Below are 14,645 nucleotides of genomic sequence, written 5' to 3' on the forward strand. Positions count from 1 at the left end.
GTTCATCTAGACTGTGAAAATGGGAGTGTTGGCGGCAGTAACTGCAGACGGGATAATAGGGCCTATATTTTTGGAAACCACAATCACTGGGCAGAGATATAGGAATGACATTCTCGTACCATTTTTTAACATTTGACGACAATGAATGCCAATTTGGATATATCCAGGAAGACGCGGACACCGCGCATACGGGTAACGAGTCATTAAGTGTAACTGAAGAAATTTTTGACAACAGGGTAATTAGTAAACCACCGTGGCCCTCAAGATCCCCAGATCTTACGGTTTGCGATTTTTATTTATGGGGAAAATCGAAAAATAAGGTTTATGCAACAAACGCTCACACTGTGTGTGAAATACCCTGTATATGTATTGAACCCTTACTTGTACCAGACCTTAGGAAGTTGAACAACCACGTAGTAAGCAATTTAAACGCTATTCAGAACCTCAACCTTTCAGTGCCTTTACACGAAGCCTTACTCCAGCAGCTGATGTTAGACAAGTTAGATCCCGCTACCCGTAAAGAGTTCGAAATGAAAGCTCCAAGCAATGATTTTCCGAGACTCACTGAGGTATCCACCTTTTTGGAAGAGAGGGCACAAGTGTTAGAATTGATGATGGCAACACGGGAACAGAGGGGGAGCGCGGCAAATCCAGCTAAGCACCAGTATGTGAGAAACAATGAAAGCCCAATTCGAGTTAACTCATACGTATCTACAAGGGGGGAGTGTGACTTTTGTGACTTAGATCATCCGTTACATCGGTGCGAAGAATTTCTGCAAGCTAACACAAGAGAACGGTATGATTTTGTCAAAAGAAAGGGTTTATGTTTTAACTGTTTTAGGCATCATAGTGTCAACGTGTGCAAATCTGATAGCTGTAAGACTTGCCAGCGTAGACATCACACTTTGATTCACTTTGACAGTGCCACACACAATCAAACGACTACAAACAAGGATACCCAAGCTAGTAGAGGTACCGGTATTAGAGACGACGAACAGGGTCAGAGTAATGCTAGTTACTGCACACTAAAATTCAAGCCACTGTCTCAAGTAATGCTGTCCACTGCAATAGTAGGAGTTGCAGACAACAATGGTCGAATTCACCAGTGCCGAGCTCTACTTGACAATAGATCGCAATCACATTTCATAACCGAGTCGCTTGCAAGTAAACTGAGGCTGCAACGACATAGAAACTGTATTCCAATTAGTGGTATAAATAACACTGCTGTCACCGCATCTCAAAGTGTTGACGTTCGTATCATTTCTAATGTGTCCAGATTCGAAACTGTTATAACGTGTTCTATACTCCCTCACATAACAGGTGATATTCCAGCGAACCATATTGATTGTAAATCGTGGAACCTGCCTGAGGATATCACATTGGCGGATCCTCACTTCAACAAGCCAGGACCAGTAGACATGCTCATCGGTGCGGAGATTTTTATGCAGTTGTTGCAAGAAGGGTGGCGAAAAAATGCAATGAACAACCCATCTTGAAAAATACTGTACTGGGATGGATACTGCCAGGTCCAATAAAGTCGCGGGCTCGGACTAGTGAGAGAGCAGAAACTCCACCCACTTCATCATTCTTCCTCAGACAGGACGATGACCTCAATAGGAAGATGGGAAAATTCTGGGCAATATAAGAAGTGACAACTAGAAAAATGCCCCTAACCCAGGAGGAGCAGTACTGCGAAGAGCATTTCATAACTCACACCAAACGGGACAACAGTGGACGTTTCATTGTAAGGTTGCCTACGAAGACAGAAGGTCTGCAACTTGGAAACTCTTAAAAAATAGCGGAGAAACGATTCAGACTACTGGAACAGAAGCTTGAGAAGAGACCTGATCTGCGAGCTGATTACGCGAACTTCATGGAGGAGTATGAGACCCTGGGTCATATGAAGCTAGCCCCAGATATATGCAAAGGCGAAGGAGCATTCTGCTATATCCCACACCATGCAGTTTTGAAGGCAGAGAGTACCACTACTAAGACACGTGTTGTATTCGATGCGTCCTGCAAAACTGACAATGGCGTTTCCCTCAGTGACACTCTCGCGGTGGGACCTACTGTTCAACAAGATCTACTATCAATAGTGACAAGGTTTCGCACACATCAGATTGCGATGACGGCAGACATTACAAAAATGTACCGTCAGATCAGAGTAGACGACAAGGATGTTAACTTACAGCGTATAATCTGGCGAAAACATCCATCCGAGCCTCTACGCACCTACCAACTGAAGACTGTAACATACGGTACATCCTCAGCGTCCTTCCTAGCCACAAGATGTCTAACTCAACTGGCTGAAGAAGAAGCCCACGTGTTTCCTACAGCATCTCGCGTGTTGAAGCGGGACTTCTATATGGACGATGTATTGTGTGGTAGCGATACAGTGGAAAAGGCTATAGAGCTGAGAGGAGAACTACAAGAATTGCTGCAACGCGCAGGCTTCCCGCTCCGCAAGTGGACTTCGAATCACTCCGCTGTACTTGAGACGATACCAGCAGAACTGAGAGAATCACAGTTACCCCTACGATTTGACAAGGAAGACAATATTAAAACGCTAGGATTGCTGTGGCATCCCTTGCTTGACAAGTTCCAGTTTGAGGTTCACATTAAGGAGAACAATGGAGGCCCTACGAAACGAAAGGTGCTTTCAATTATAGCCTCTATATTTGATCCACTAGGGCTGATAGGACCAGTAATCGTAATGTGTAAAATTTTCATGCAGCAGTTGTGGCAAGAAAAACTAGGGTGGGATGAACCACTACCATCTCCTTTACTTGAGGGCTGGATTAAAATCTTTACTGATCTTCGAACACTGAACAACATTCATGTCGACAGGTTGATTCTTTGCACGGGAAGAGTCGTCCAGATACAAGTTCATGGCTTCTCAGACGCTTCTGAACGGGCCTACGCAGCGTGTGTGTATATCCGCAGTACCAATCAACACGGTGAAGTTTCGGTACATTTGGTATGTTCGAAATCCAGAGTTGCTCCTCTGAAACAACAGTCTGTACCTAGATTAGAACTGTGTGGGGCTCTTTTGTTGGCACGTCTGGTGGATAAGACTACCAACACCCTGAATCTGAAAATTGACAATACTTTCTTGTGGACTGACTCGACCATAGTACTCTCGTGGCTTGCAGCTGAACCGACGAGATGGAAAACGTTCGTTGCAAATCGTGTCTCTGAGATACAGCAGTTGACTGGAAGAGCCGAGTGGGGTCATGTTATGTCAAAAGACAATCCGTCCGATGTTCTTTCAAGGGGAGAAGGACCACTCAGCCTACAACATAATGAACAATGGTTAGTGCAAGACGCAAGTACCTGGCCCACTAAGGATTCAAACGATTCTGCAGACGAACTTCCAGAAAGAAGGGATACGGTACAATGTTTACTTAGTGCCACTCCATCTGACGAAGTCACGACACGGTTCTCATCTCTCCGTTGTCTACAGAGGGTGATGGCTTATTGCAACAGATTTGTTTTCAATTCCAGAAGACACAACGTAAGAAGAACAGGACCATTATCTGCAGAAGAGCTAGCAATGGGACTTCAGATATGTATCAAACTTGCTCAACGTGTGACATTCGCAAGGGAAATAGGCGAGTTGAAGTCGAACTCATCAGTTTCACCGCAAAGTTCAATAAGAAATCTGGACCCATTCCTAGATGGGAACGATGTATTACAAGTAGGGGGACGCTTACAAAACTCTTTGAAATCATTTGCAGAAAGGCATCAAATCATATTACCTCAGCGTCATAATATAACCAAGTTGATTGTGGCTGACGAGCATATTCGGCTGCTACATGCTGGTGCGAATCATGTAGCAGCCTCTCTTAGGTCCAGATATTGGGTAGTGAGCATAAAGAAAGTGGTACGGAGTGTCATTCACCAATGTGTGAAGTGTTTCAGACTACGAGCCTCAACAACAACGCAGCTCATGGGGCAGCTACCTTCTCCTCGAGTGACTCCATCGCGGCCATTCTTGAATACGGGAGTTGACTACGCTGGCCCGTTGTACATTAAACAGGGTGCACCCAGGAGCAAGGTCAAGGTAAAATGCTACGTAGCATTGTTCGTTTGCCTTTGCACCAAGGCAATACACTTGGAATTAGTTCGTGACTTGACCCCACAGGCCTTTATTGCCGCCTTACGGAGATTCGCGGCCAGGAGGGGGAGGTGTACAAACCTATACAGTGACAATGCTACTAACTTTGTAGGAACTAGAAATGAATTGTTGAAGGTGCAACGGTCGGAACAGTGGAAGACAGATATGCTGAACAATGCAGCGCAAGAGGGATTCACGTGGCATTTCATTCCTCCTGATTCGCCTCACTTCGGGGGGCTCTGGCAAGCTGGGGTGAAATCCATGAAACATCATTTGCGAAGAACCGCTGGCAATGCCTGCTTGACATACGACGAGATGTATACCCTACTTTGCCAAATAGAGGCATGCCTAAACTCAAGCCCGCTCGTTAGACTCTCAGACGACCCTGATGAACCTTCATACCTGACTCCTGGCCACTTTCTGATCGGAGCCCCCCTGCTATCCTTCCCTGAACCTGACCTTAGTGATAGTGTGCACTGTTATACTTCCAGATGGTGCTACATTCAGGCGCTGCAGCAGAACTTTTGGAAACAGTGGTCTAATGACTATCTTAATAGCTTACAACAGCGGCAGAAATGGTTGACAAGTCAGCCTAACCTTCAGCCTGGAACTATCGTCTTAGTTAAGGACGACAACATTCCTCCTCTCTCTCTCTTGGCGACTTGCAACGGTCGAGGAAACTCATCCTGGGAAGGACGGACGAGTGCGTACGGTTACAATTCGCACCAGCAATGGAATTTTGAGGCGTTCTGTACATAAGGTATGTCCATTGCCAGCTCAAGACTGATACTTGCAAATACATTCAGTATCTCATTTCGTGTTGGTGTTAAATTCTTTGCTCTTGTATTGTAAGATTTTAATTATGATCAGTGTCTTTTATTGTTTGTGTCTAGTGCTGTACTTTTTATTGTAGGATTTGAATTTGTTCATTTAGGTTTCATTATTTGAACATCTGTGTACATTTTTGCTCAGTTATTTTGGTTGAAGTGTTTCATATCGGCATATGTATTGATGGTGAAAGAACTTCATAATATGACTATGTGTTCAATTTAAATGTAACATTTCTTGTTATTGTTAAGTGTGATACATTTAGGTGTGGCGGTATGTTTGTGATTGACCAGAGCGCCACTGCATTGGCGCTGCGCTCTTCCTGCGGCTGTTTTTATGTCGGAAGTGTTCGGGCACCTTCGCGTGCCATCGACTGAGCGAGGGTTGACGGGAATGCAGCATGGCTGCCGGACTATTTTAAAATGTGCTATGCGGACAAATTCTGTAAATATCTAAACGATAACGTGAGCGACAGGTTAAACAAATGTATCACGATGTGTATATAGTGCAATAAACCTAGTATATGTATAATTAAGTACAGTTCATCTTTCTATGTGTATGAACCAGCATGTGGTTCCTAGCACCACGTGTTCTCAGGGACCTGTCCGTATGAGGTCGGAACAATAAGGAAAGATCTTCATTGGGGTAATCACATAAATATGTTTGTAAATAAAGTGTACAGATCTCTGCACATGGTCATGAGGGTATTTAGGGGTTGTAGTAAGGATGTAAAGGAGAAGGCATATAAGTCTCTGGTAAGACCCCAACTAGAGTATGGTTCCAGTGTATGCGACCCTCACCAGGATTACTTGATTCAAGAACTGGAAAAAATCCAAAGAAAAGCAGCTCGACAAAAGAGTAGCGTTAAAAATATGTTGCAAAGTTTGGGCTGGGAAGACTTGGGAGAAAGGAGACGAGCTGCTCGAATAAGTGGTACGTTCCGAGCTGTCAGTGAAGAGATGGCGTGGAATGACATTAGTAGACGAATAAGTTTGAGTGGTGTCTTTAAAAGTAGGAAAGATCAGAATATGAAGATAAAGTTGGAATTCAAGAGGACAAATTGGGGCAAATGTTCGTTTATAAGAAGGGGAGTTAGGCATTGGAATAACTAACCAAGGGAGATGTTCAATAATTTTCCAATTTCTTTGCAATCATTTAAGAAAAGGCTAGGAAAACAACAGATAGGGTATCTGCCACCTGGGCGACTGCCCTAAATGCAGATCAGCAGTAATTGATTGATTGAAGATTATATGAAACTAGCAGTTACCCGCGGCTTCGCTTGCGTAGATATCGCAATTTGATCAAAGTAATCGTTCCTCGGCATTGTACTAAGACATTATCTGAAAATTCTTAACGTATAAAAACTTACTCAAAAAGTTAGTTTCATTTACCCCAGAAATTCTTTCTAAACCATGTTTGTGGTATTACCTTTTGGGGCTAAGAAGACCATGCGACATAGAACTGTACATGTCACGTCAAAAGAGTAAATCCATGTTTCTTTATTTTTAAAGGAGATTCCAAATACCTATTCCATCATCTAACATTTTCAGTTTTTGAGACATAAATAAGTATCAACATAAAAGGTATTCAACCCCTTGATCAGTGCTTTCCCCACCCCCACCTCCATCTTAGTGTATTTTCCGAAAACAAAAATACATGTTTCTTTATTTTTAAAAAGAGATTCCAAATGCCAATTTTCACGCATGTTACGTCTTCAGTTTTTAAGATATGGTATCCTCATAAAAATAATTCAACTAATTTTCACTTCTTTTCACCCCCCGTTTAGTGCCTTCCCCGAAAACAAAAAGGTACATATTTCTGTATTTTTAAAAGACTTTCCAAATACCAAGTTTCTTGTCTCTAACATGTTAAGTTTTTGACATATAACGTAGATATACCGGTACTCATTTAAAAAATTCATCCGCTTTTCAAATTCTTTTCAGCCCCTTAACTGGACTTTCCGAAAACAAAAAATACGTGTTTCTTTATTTTGAAAGGAAATTCAAAATGCCAACTTTCACGTCTGTAACAGCTTCAGTTTTTTAGATAAAGTATTCTCATAAACGCATTTCAACTCCTTATGTGCCTATCTTCAACCTCACAACCCTCACGTCGATGTTTCGAAAAAAAAAAACATATGCGTGTTTCTTTATTTTTAAAGGAGATTCCAAATACTAATTTTCACGCCTGTAACATCTTTAGTTTTTGAGATATAAGTAACCTCATGGAAGGAAATCAACTCTTTTCACGCCACCTCCCCCCATTAAGTTGGTTTCCCCCATCCAAAAATCCGTGTTTCCTTTTTAAAAGGAGACTTCGGTCCGCCTCTGTGGTGTAGTGGTTAGCGTGATTAGCTGCCACCCCCGGAGGCCCGGGTTCGATTCCCGGCTCTGCCACGAAATTTGAAAAGTGGTACGAGGGCTGGAAGGGGGTCCACTCAGCCTCGGGAGGTCAATTGAGTAGAGGTGGGTTCGATTCCCACCTCAGCCATCCTGGAAGTGGTTTTCCGTGGTTTCCCACTTCTCCTCCAGGCGAATGCCGGGATGGTACCTAACTTAAGGCCACGGCCGCTTCCTTCCCTCTTCCTTGCCTATCCCTTCCAATCTTCCCATCCCTCCACAAGGCCCCTGTTCAGCATAACAGGTGAGGCCGCCTGGGCGAGGTACTGGTCATACTCCCCAGTTATATCCCCGACCAAGAGTCTGAAGCTCCAGGACACTGCCCTTGAGGCGGTAGAGGTGGGATCCCTCGCTAAGTCCGTGGGGAAAACCGAACCTGGAGGGTAAACAGATGATGAAAAGGAGGCTCCAAATACAAATTTCTACGTCTGTAACCTTCAGTTTTGAGGTATAAGTTTCTCCAGAAAAAGAAATCATTTTTTTACTTCCTTTCACACTCCCCACTCAAGTGAAATTTCTATAAACAAACAGTACCCGTTTCTTTAAAAGAGCTTCCAAAAACCAATTATCACGACTGTAACATGTTCAGTTTTTTTAGATATATGTAGCCTCGTTAAAGGTATTCATCTCCGTTTCAATTCCCCCCCCCTCCCCTCTCAAGTTCGTGTTCCTTTATTTTTAAACGAGATTCCAATTACCAGGTTTCACACTTGTAACATCCTTAGACTTTTTGGTATATATACATACATTCTGATGCTTATAAGCTACCGGCAGTAGCCGTGTAGAAACGCCGGTTCCCATGACATCTCCGAAGTTAAGCAACATTGGGCGTGGTCAAGATTTGGATGGGTTGTCACGCGGTGTTGTCGGGGTAAGGGAATGGAGGAGCGGAAAGGAAATGGCCACCCTACAGCACGTAAACTGCGGTTCAGGCGCACCTCTGCGGTGGTTCGGACCTGCATTCAGGCAGAATACACCCTTACTTTACTCATAAAAATAATTCAACTAATTTTTCAATTCCTTCACCCCCCCCCCTCCTTAAGGGTTTTTTCCGAAAAACAAAGAATGCGTGTTTCCTTATTTTTAAAGGGGATTCCAAGTAGGTCTACCAATTTTCACGTCTGAAACATGTTAAGGTTTTGAGATATACTATCGATAGGCTAATTTTCAAAGTTCACCCCCTTTTGAAGTTCCCCTTAAGTGGATTTTCCGCAAAAAAATATTTTTCTTTAATTTTACAGGAAATTCCAAATACCAGTTTTCATGTCTGTAATATGTTACGTGTCTAAGATAATTTGCAGCTATAGTCTTTTTAAAATTTCACCCCGTTTGTCACTCCTTTCTCGCCCTATTCATAGGATTATCAAAAACACAAAAATACGTATTTCTTTATTTTCAAAGGAGTTTCCATATCCAAATTTTCATGTCTGTAACATCTTCAGTTGTTCAGATATAAATATCTTCATGAAAATAATTCAACTCCTTTTTCACTCCACCCCCCGCCCGTTAGGTTGGTTCCCTCCTCCCACCCAAAAATGCATGTTTATTTATTTTTACCAATGCCAATTATGAACTACCATGTCTGTAACCTTCATTGTTGAGATACAAGTTTCTTCAGAAAAAATATACAATTTTTTTCACTTCCTGTCACACTCCCCACTTGAGTGAAGTTTACAAAAACAAACAGATATATGTATATATCCTCATAAAAGGAATTCATCTCCGTTTTCATGCCCCTACCAAGTTGATCCCCCCACCAAATGCGTGTTTCTTTACTTTTAAAGGAGATTCCAAACACCAGTTTGTAATATCTTTAAATTTCTTAATATATATATTCTCATACAAATAATTCAACTAATTTTTCAATCCCTTCTCCCCAGCTAACCCCCCCCCCCGCTAAGGGGGTTTCTGAAAACAAAATAATACGTGTTTCATTATTTTAAAAGGAGATTACAAATACGAATTTTCACGTCTGAAACATGTTAAGTTTTTGAGATATACTGTAGATATGCTAATTTTGAAAATTAACCCCCGTTTTCTTTTCCGAAAAGAATATTTATGTTTCTTTACTTTTACAGGAAATTCTTAATTCCCGTCTTCAAATCTCTGATATGTTACGTGTCCGAGATAATTTGCAGATATAGTCTTTTTTAAAATTCCCCCCGTTTGCCACTACTATTCTCCCCCTATTCATCGGATTATCCAAAAACACAAAATTACGCGTTCCTTCATTTTCAAAGGAGATTCCAAATACCAATTTTCATGTCTGTAACATATTCAGTTTTTTGAGATATAAGTCTCTTCATAAAAGGTGTTCAACCGTCATTCCCCTTTTTCACCCCCCTTAATGGGATATTCCGAAAAAAAAAAGTGTTTCTTTATTTTTAAAGGAGATTCCCATTACCAATTTCTAACTTTGTAAACTTTTAGGTTTTTGAGATATAGATATCCTCATTTTAAAAATTCACCCTCCTTTTCACCCCCTTAGCGATCGAATATCCAAAAATCCTCCCTTAGTGAGCACCTACATGTTAATATGAATGTATACGCAAAATTTCATTTCTTTATGTCCAGTAGTCAGACATGTTCTTTTATATATTATAGATATACCTGTGTTCCGTTTTCCAGTTTCTGTTGAACACAATGGTCGAAGTAGCCAGTATATCCATTCCAATATCCAAAGTGGGAATCAAATCCCCGTTGTGTAGGTGTATATTTTGATTTCATAAACCCCAGATGCCATTTGCCGACGAGCCTGGTCGTGTATCCCAGCTCCTTGAGACGCTGTGGAAGGAGAGGGACGTCCAGGGGCAGACCACGAGGTTCTCCAGCTTTCAGAGGGTAGCCTTGCATTCCTGAAACAAATGTCTTTGAATGGAGTAGACGCAGAAGACTTGGTAACAGACATAAAACAACATATTTTTCATGAATAATATTTTAATGTATAAGTTAGACCAAACTTTCAGTATATATCCCTACACGTAAAAGAAGAAAAAAAGTTATAGCCTATGGACATGAGTCCGGAAACGCTTTATTTCCATGTTGGAATTCAATTTCTTCAAATCTATATAGTTCATTAACCATGGGAAACACACAGGAACAGAACATACCAATATACCACATGAAACTCTTTAATACATGAAATTTTCAAAATGCCCTCCGTTAGTATTAATACATGCTCCTGCAGTACTAGACTCTTCTACTATTTCAATTGCTTAAACACATCAACACTGTCAACATTTAATTTTCGGTGTAGCGCTGGCCTTCTGACCCCAACTTGGCAGGTTCAATCATTCCGGTGGTATTTTAAGGTGCTCAGATACATCAGCCTTGATTTTCAGTGTAAACAAATCACTATATAAATATTAAAGTTTAATTTACAGAAATCGAAGTTCACTGCGGCATTTAAAGCAGGCATTCTCTTAAAACAACAGATCTGCCACCTGGGCGACTGCCCTAAATGCAGATCAGTAGTGAATGATTTGTAATTCTTAAAATCTTTATTCTATGCTCCATTTGCCGAAAATCATAGAGGAAAGGGAAGATGCTCAAGAATTATGTGCGATGATTATTTTTAAAGGGAAGTACAACGAGATATTCACCACCTCTTAAATATGAGAGGAGAAAATTGAAAAATAATTATGTTATAGGCTTTAAGTTCCTCCACGGCTCAGGCGGCAGCGCACCGGCCTCTGACGGCTGGGTTCCGTGGTTCAAATCCCGGTCACTCCATGTGAGATTTGTGCTGGACAAAGCGGAAGCGGGACAGGTTTTTCTCCGGGTACTCCAGTTTCCCTTGTCATATTTCATTCCAGCAACACTCTCCAATATCATTTCATTTCATCTGTCATTCATTAATCATTGCCCCAGAGCAGTGCGACAGGCTTCGGCAGCCGGAACAATTCCTTTTTTTTTCCTAGGGGCTTTACGTCGCACCGACACAGATAGGTCTTATGGCGACGATGGGATAGGAAAGGCCTAGGAGTTGGAAGGAAGCGGCCGTGGCCTTAATTAAGGTACAGCCCCAGCATTTGCCTGGTGTGAAAATGGGAAACCACGGAAAACCATCTTCAGGGCTGCCGATAGTGGGATTCGAACCTACTATCTCCCGGATGCAAGCTCACAGCCGCGCGCCTCTACGCGCACGGCCAACTCGCCCGGTGGAACAATTCCTATCCTCACCGCTAGATGGGGTCTTCATTCATTCATTCCATTCCTGGCCAGGTCGAATGACTAGAAACAGGCTGTGGATTTTCATTTTCATAGGCTTTAAGTTCCACTAACTATTTCCGATTGTTTTCGGAGACGCCGAGATGGCGGAATCTAGTCCCGCGGGAGTTCGTTTACGTGCCAGTAAATCTACCGACACGAGGCTGACGTATTTGAGCTATTTCAAATACCACCGGACTGAGTCAGGATCGAACCTACCAAGTTGGGGTCAGAAGGCCAGCGCCTCAACCGTCTGAGCCACTCAGCCCGACGGAAAATTGAAAACGTTCTAGTATTCAGAAAATATTTTTTCATCAAAAGCTAGGGAAGGATGAAGGAAAACTCCGTAGATCTCGCAAATCGAATACCACTGGGGCCAGAACAGATCAACTTTGTGGAGTTTTATTTAGGTACTAGCGAATGTACCCGTGCTTCGCTACGGTATTCTACATTGTATTCGAATATCGAAGTAAATAGTGTGCATGCAGTCAATAAGATTGTTTTAAAATTGCATGTCTCTTAGCGTTATCCGAGGAAGAGCATGGGGAGGTCCCCGTACGTTGTTTCCAATGTAAAGTGTTTGTTATGGATTTGTGATATAACGGCAGGCTCACTGGCCTACTGCCATTCACAATCCAGTTGGGAAGTTTACATTATAATTTCAGGCCCCATTGCCTACTATGCGGACAGAATCGATTTGGAGAGTTTTCGTTAAAATGGCAGCCCCCCTTTCCTACTTCCAGACAGATTACAGTTTTTATTATAATGGCAGGCAATTATCCTACTATCACTCGAAATTGAGTTGTGCAGTTATCATTATAATGCCAGGCCCATTTTCCTACTTTCAGCCAGCTTACTGCCAGTCACACCAAGTTGGTGAGTTTCCATCAAAATAGCAGGCCACTATGCCTAATGCCAGTCACATTTTAGATGAGGACATTTCTTTATAATGGCGGGCACCCTTGCCTACTGCCAAACACAATCGGGTAGGGGAGTTTTAAACAAAACTGCATGCTCACTTGCCTTCTGCAAGTCAAATCGAGAAGTGAACTATTCATTACAATTGTAGACCTTCCTTACTAATGACAGTTACACAGGAGTTGGAGAAGGAACCCTTTCATACTGCCAGTCAAAGTCGGTGTGGGGAGTACTGATTACAATAGCAGACCCACCCTTTCTCGATCGCTAAAAATCGACATCAGTGAATATATATAGATCGACATACGAAAGTATATGCGTGTTTACAATATTGAAGACCTTCATTTACAGATTAACTGCTACTAAACGTACGTCATGTCGACAAAGGATTATACTCTAAGACACGCCGGATTTAGTGGCCTAAATGGCTGGTCCTATGATATGTAATCTATTCTTGGGTCAGATTGAGTTAGAAACGTGGAACAGAATAACGTTCTTGTAAGATTATCTCACATTACATTAATTTTCGAATAATTATGTGACGGCTACATACATAGCATTTGGCTCATATATGGCTACTGGGTGGGCCAATTTTCGTGAAGAGTTTGATGATTCTGTATTTCATAGAAGTAATCGAAGGTATGAATTATGCATGTGAAAATTCCAAATTGACTTAACATCCATTAATAGAGAAAAATCAAACGTAAAAGTGATACAGATACGGCAAAAAGTCATAAGACCAAGGTTGTAGATCATTCCAAATTGAACGGAGATTGTGCAATCTGTTATGTGATAGGAATTTCCGAAGGTCTGCACCATCATAAAAATTGCCTGCATATTTCGATATTCTTCGGGGATAAAAAGTGAAAAATTTAATGATCTTGGATGTTTTCCGTTCGTTACAGTCTAAAACGTATAATTTTGTCAAATTTCAATTATCTTCTTTTTCTTCTGGCAGATTATGCCGCAATCTGGATTTTGGGCGAGGCGGGTAAAAATTAAGACTTTCAGGAAACTAAACCAAAAATTATGCAGATGGTCATTATTACCCCTTAAACGGAAAGCTGTACGAAAATTTCGCCAAAATAGTCATTGTAGAGGCACACAGTCGTTACGATTTGATTTATGTAGATAAGGAATCTGCTCCATGTAAAACACCTTTTTGGCTATGTCCGCTGGACTTAACCTGCAAAACTGACCATTCATGATATCTCCCTTATTAATCCTCCTGACGAAAAAATGCACATGAAAAAACGGTTTAGAGGTGGAATTCCATCACGTTGGGTCGATTTCCAGTCAGGTTGGTCTTGTTCTCTATATATTGTGGAAGAGTAAAATCACCATTTCGGTTCCCTATAAACCGCCAGTCCATTCCGGAACATGAAATGTTATTTACGTTTAAAACCTACCTTTGGACAGGTGGATGCTAAATATGAATTTTGGTTCGAATATCTTCAGTAGTTTTCAAGTTGTAAGGAATAAGCTTTACACGCACCCGCTCGTGTGTTAAGTCCGATGGGACTTGTACAAAAAAACGGTCCGTTAATGATATCTCCCTTATTAATCCTCGTATCGAAATGATGCACATGAGAAAAAAAGTTTAGAAATTAATTTCTACCGAGGCAGGTAGATTTAAATTAACGTTGGTTGTGTATATTTTGTGGAAGTGCAAAATCACACTTTCGGTTTCGTATAAACCCCCAGTCAGTTCAGGGATTTAGAAACAATATTTGCCCTAAAACCTATCAAGGACAGGTGTATTCTAAATATGAGTATTGGTGGAAATACATCCAGTAGTTTGTAGCACTCGCGTACATACGGCGTAATTAAGGAAGAAATAATACAGTTAAGAAAGTTGAAAGTAATAGAAAATGGATTATAATTGAGGGCAGCCGGAAAACGACAAATATGTAAATGCCAAGTTAATGTATTGGAAAATCAAATGCCCCTCAATAAATTATGCTAGTGTGAGTTATGGATATAATAAAGCGGTAACAGAGGAGAAATTTAGGTCCATTGATTCCTAGGTAAACAAATAATAAGAAGATGACTAATGGTGTTATTACTTAATCTATTCGAAGGCGGTTATAACATCCAACGATATTCCTCCAATATCCCGCAGATAGGCCGATTGACGCCTCTCTTGCCTTCTACCTAAGGAACAACCACGAATT

At 41.5% G+C, this 14,645-nt stretch overlaps 1 protein-coding gene across 1 annotated transcript in view; it reads right to left on the minus strand.

Annotated features, from left to right (window-relative positions):
* Positions 1-14,645, minus strand: part of LOC136882207 (arylsulfatase B) — a 157,694-nt gene that overhangs the window by 72,221 nt on the left and 70,828 nt on the right. The window contains exon 4 of the mRNA XM_067154775.2: positions 9,955-10,199. Within this exon, the coding sequence (XP_067010876.2) occupies positions 9,955-10,199 (245 nt within the window). The remainder of the gene's footprint in view (positions 1-9,954; positions 10,200-14,645) is intronic.

This window comes from Anabrus simplex, chromosome 1 (assembly GCF_040414725.1).
Source record: "Anabrus simplex isolate iqAnaSimp1 chromosome 1, ASM4041472v1, whole genome shotgun sequence".
NCBI classification, from domain to species: Eukaryota; Metazoa; Arthropoda; class Insecta; order Orthoptera; family Tettigoniidae; genus Anabrus; species Anabrus simplex.